Source organism: Conger conger, chromosome 11 (genome assembly GCF_963514075.1).
Source record: "Conger conger chromosome 11, fConCon1.1, whole genome shotgun sequence".
Lineage (NCBI taxonomy): Eukaryota > Metazoa > Chordata > Actinopteri > Anguilliformes > Congridae > Conger > Conger conger.
Genome location: NC_083770.1, coordinates 13000308 through 13005307, shown reverse-complemented (window position 1 = coordinate 13005307; position 5000 = coordinate 13000308). Strand labels below are relative to the sequence as shown.

The 5000-nt window shown below is 49.4% G+C and overlaps 1 protein-coding gene across 1 annotated transcript in view; it reads left to right on the top strand.

Moving 5' to 3' along the window:
- Window positions 1-5000, top strand: part of ipo11 (importin 11) — a 180455-nt gene that overhangs the window by 29138 nt on the left and 146317 nt on the right. The window contains exons 6-7 of the mRNA XM_061260129.1: window positions 1787-1919; window positions 3268-3326. Coding sequence (XP_061116113.1) covers window positions 1787-1919; window positions 3268-3326 — 192 coding nt within the window. The remainder of the gene's footprint in view (window positions 1-1786; window positions 1920-3267; window positions 3327-5000) is intronic.

The following is a 5000-nucleotide window of genomic DNA, read 5'->3' as shown; positions in this document are numbered from 1 at the left end:
CTGTCCCGTAGACAGCGACGAGGTGGGGACGGGGGGGAAAGCGCATAATTCCCCAGTGCTTGTCGCGTTCACGGATAACGCGCATGCGCTTCCTGTGGGGGTGATTTAGGAGCGCTCGTCGCGCGGCTGACAGGAGGCGGCGGGCAGAGGAGGCGAGGTGACGGCACGCCGCGGACGGCCTCGATCGATGACGTCGTTCGACGCGGTCGTTAGCGCCGCGAGGAGAAACCGGAACTCCGCCCGTCGTCCGTTCCTCTGGGCGTTCGTTCTCGCCCGCGGTGGCGCTTTCTCAAGGACGCCCGTTCGTTCAGGAGGGAGAAAACAAATCCGTAGTACACGGTGGATTTTTTTTCTCCGGTAATTGCCGTGGCTACCAAGGAGACTTCTGCTGCCCTTGGGTGGGGGGGCGGTTTGAAGCAATACCTTTCTGCCTCCGCTCATTATTCACACCAGCAAAAAATCGAATTAAATCCCAGCTATAAATATTGCGCCTTATTTTGTTGTCCGTTTCATTTAAACTCCATTTGCTCGATTGTAACTTGAATTAGTGTCAAGAACACTGTGTTCCTGCGACTTCGGCGTGAGCAGTGAAGTTTCGGCCTTTAATCTCGCTCCCTCGAGTGGCGACGGAGTTCTCCTCGGCTTGGTACAAAATGGCCGTGCGGTCCGCCGTGTTCTCCCCGTGTGCGGTTGCCCTTGCCCGTCCTCCTCGTTGCTATGACAGGCAAAGGCGTCTGTCTGGTGAGCGGTTCTTGTGCGGGATAACGGCGCCCAGGCTGGGTTCGCTCACTTGTCCTTTGGTTACCCGGCCAGTTTTATTAAAATGGCCTCTCGTCCATGAGAAGCCTGGGGGAGAAGCGGTCTATACATGAGGCAGACCTGGGTTCAGATCATGTTTGTTTTGGATTCAAATACTTTTTTTGTGCTCGATTGAGCTTGCCTGGGGCGCTGGAGCCTGCAAGGAGGAGCAGATGGGCGGGGTTTACACTCCTGGGATCATTTCATTTGTTTCAATACACTAAGGCAAGCATAGTCAAATGCAGAAGAAGCTTTTGAACCCAAAAAGAATGCTGTTTGAACCCAAACGCGCGTTCCTGACCGGAAAGGTTCCTGGCGAACTGTGTTTGCCGTAAACAGTTCGTGCTGAACGATTTTAAATTAACATTCGATTATAGTTTGCCGCCAAATGCCCTTTTCATACAAACAGATGTGACTTAGGTCTAACAATGCCAACTAGCTGATTTGTTGCTAACTGTTATTTATTTTTAAAGGTATGACATTGACAAATGTCAATGGTGGCCTGTAGCATAGTGGTTAAGGTAAATGACTGGGACACGCAAGGTCAGTGGTTCTAATCCCGGTGTAGCCACAATAAGATCCGCACAGCCGTGGGCCCTTGAGCAAGGCCCTTAACCCAGCATTGTCTCCTACTTAGTCTAATCAAATGTACGTCACTCTGGATAAGAGTGTCTGCTAAATGCCAATAATGTAATGTAACAAATATGACATTGATTAAAGTGTATTATAACAGCCAAATAGTTGTCAACTTTTGTTCTCTCTGCCTTTTTCCCCCATCAGCAGCCATTTTTGTTTTCAGCGCACTCCCCCTAACATTAGCGAACATTCGTGGCAAACAGGAAAAAGTTTGAATATGTTGCCGAATATCAGCTAATGTGTGTCGCCTTGAATGCACATCTGGTGGTCTGGTGGGAGGTGTGGGTGAAATGGTGGGAACGGAGTGACAGCACAGCGGTGTGTGTGTGTGTGTGTGTGTGTGTTTCTGCAGTTGGCGTCGGGGATCTACAGCTTTGCGTGTTCGCTGTGGAGCCACCACACCGACTCGTTCCTGCAGCAGGTGTGTGCCGGCGATGAGGCCGCCGCCCTCAGCTCGCTGGAGAGGACCCTGCTGTCCCTGAAAGGTAGCCGCGTGCTGCACCCCTTCCTGTATATGCCCCGCCCCTTCCTGTATATGCCGTGCCCCTTCCTGTGCGTGTTCCGCCCCTTCCTGTGTGTACCCCGCCCCTTCCTGTGTGTGTTCCGCCCCTTCCTGTGTGTGCCCCACCCCTTCCTACCTGTGTCCTGTCCCTTCCTACCTGGTCAAAGCTGACAGGAAGGTGACAGTAACACAAATAACCACACATTACAACAGTGGTATGCAGAAGAGCATCTCTGAACACACAACGGCTCAAGTGGATAGGCAACAGCGGCAGAAGAAAAAAAAATCTAATGAATACCTAATAAAGAGCTCACTGAGTGTATACACACGCACACACGCGTACACACACACACACACACACGGAAGTGAGGAACTTTCAGCTCAGAATCTGAGGAGTGTGAAAAAAGAACTGAGTTTTAGGACCGCTAATCAGGGACACTAACCCTGGCTCTGGGATAGCCAATCAGAGTCATTAACATTCAAACTAGGACAGCCAATCAGGGTCTGACCCTTGCTCTGGCGTAATCAATCTTTGACATTATCCCAGGCTCTGGTATAACCAGTCTGAGTCATTACCTTTGGCTCTGGGACAGCCACTCAGTGGCAGTAGCCTTGGCTCTGGGACAGCCAATCAGGACAGTCAGGATCATTAGCATACTGTAGGCTACTGTAGGCACATAGTGTTCCTGCCAAAGGCAGTCTAAATACTTGGAGAATATCCGGTCAGGTCAGGATAAGAATATGGTGTACTGACGAGTATGACTGTTTCTCCCGTGTCAATACTCAATATCTGTGATGCCCCCCGGCACTGTGTGTGCTTGTGTGTGCACTTGTCTGCTTGTCTGTGCGTGTGTGTGTGCGCGTACCCGCGTGTGTGCATACGTGTGCATTTGTCTGCTTCCCTGTACTTCCCTGTGCTTGTCTGTGTGTACACGTGTGCGTACGTGTGCGTACGTGTGCGTACTTGTGCGTACGTGTGCATAGCTGTGTGCGTACGTGTGCACGCATGCATGTGTGTCTTGAGTGTGCATACGTGTGCACACGTGTGCGTAGCTGTGTCCGTATGCATGTGTGTGCGTGCCTGTATGTGTGTCTGAGCGTGTTTGTACAGGTAAGCGCGTCTCTGAGTGAATGTATAATATAATAATGTCTATAGAGACACTGTGCAGATGACAGCACCCCTCAGAGGTTGAGCAGTGTTGAGTTTGATTTGTGGTTTTCTGCAGAGCATCACCGCTAGCGCTATCCCTCGTACCGCGCAACCCGCCTGGCGGCTAATGAAACGACATTGTGGCTCACAGGCGCGTTCTGTTTTCCTTTTTCCACTGCAGTGCTGAGGAAACTGACGGTTCACGGGTTTAACGAGCCGGTACAGAACATGGAGGTCATGGTAAGTTCTGGGAGGGCAGCGGAAAGCCTTCGCTGCAAACCCGCCCGCTAATGAACACTTAACATTTACAGTGCTAATAATAACCTAGTGCGTCTCATGAAAGGTCAGGGGAAGCGGCCGTGTACTTGCTACGGAAACAAACTTTGGCTAGTTTGCACGGACTGAATGGCGTAAAACTGTGCGTTGGCTTGTGTAGTTTGCACATCCCTGCACGCCAAACTAACTGAGAGTTTTGCTTGCTGGCGTCAATCTGTTGGTCAGTTGGTCGAAAATGGCGCAATAAATTGCTTCTTTTTTTTAAATTCTGAAATAAAAACAAATTGTCTTCTATCTCTCTTCATGGCAGCACAGCCAGAATATTGCTCTCTGTTTTTGGAGGCATCAAGCGTTGCCACTTCCCCGTTTCCTCGGGTTACCAAAGGCACGGAATATGAATACGTGTCGCTAAACGGAGTGTGTACGCGTTTGTTTGTGGCTCTGGTTCAATTTCTGCAGAGTCTGCCTTCTTATCAAGTATACTGCTGCCGTAACAGCGCAATAATAAACAGGTCTGAAGTCGGCAGTAAAAATATAGCGCTTGCTGTGCGGAGAAAATAATAAATAATTGAAAACTTCATTAGTGAAATGTAGCTGGACCAGCGCAAAGCCAGGGTTTCTACAGAGTGCTTGCAGTACCCTCTGACTCACAGGAAGACTGTGTGGTTCGACCTCTGGCCTGTGTCCTTCAGAGTTCAAAGGTTGAAGGTCAAAGCCCCCCCTAAAATTGGTGAGGGGTTTAGTGTTATAACTGATACCCAGGCCTTTACGAAATATCAGTCCTGTATGTCCTCCCTCTCTATATCAATCTCTCCCGCTCTCCCAGCTCTCCATGGCCCTGTTCACTCTTTCTCCTGATAGCTCAGAAACATCCCAAATGCACAGCTCGTCATGACCAGAGCAGAGAGACTCTCTACACAACCAGTTAGGAGCAGAGCAGAGAGACTCTCTACACAACCAGTTAGGAGCAGAGCAGAGAGACTCTCTACACAACCAGTTAGGAGCAGAGCAGAGAGACTCTACACAACTCGTCAGGAGCAGAGCAGAGAGACTCTCTACACGACCAGTTAGGAGCAGGGCTGAGCAACTTTAGAATCTGTACAACCAATCAGGAGCAGAGCTGAGAAGCCTTAGACACAGTGCACAACCAATCTGAAACAGAGATCTACAGTGGGAAAGGGGTATAATGAGCCAGCTTGGTTCAGCTCTACAGTGGCTTATATGCCTCATTGCACGGGTATTTCCTTCATTTAAATCTGTGCTATTCCAGAAGTGCATCAGAATTGGATTAAAGGATTTTTAAAAAAATGTAACAACAGATGTCCGCACTCCTGCATGACCGCAGTGAACACTGTAAAACCACCCTAATCTTTTTACTACAATCGTGAATGAAATAAGATAAAAATTCAGTGTTTCTGGGGGAAAAGGGGAACGGCTTGTCTGAGCTGTGCAGAAATGACACAGTGTGATAAAAGCACTTTTTATCCCAGCCCTGCTCCGCCGGCGTGAAGTTTATCTCCGCGTTAAATGGAACTCTAAGGCTTTTTGAAATACTAATACCTTTCTCTGTGGTGTGGGTCACTGAACAGGTAATGGGCAAAACTTGGACCAGCAGTGTCAAAGCTGTGATGTAAGGGC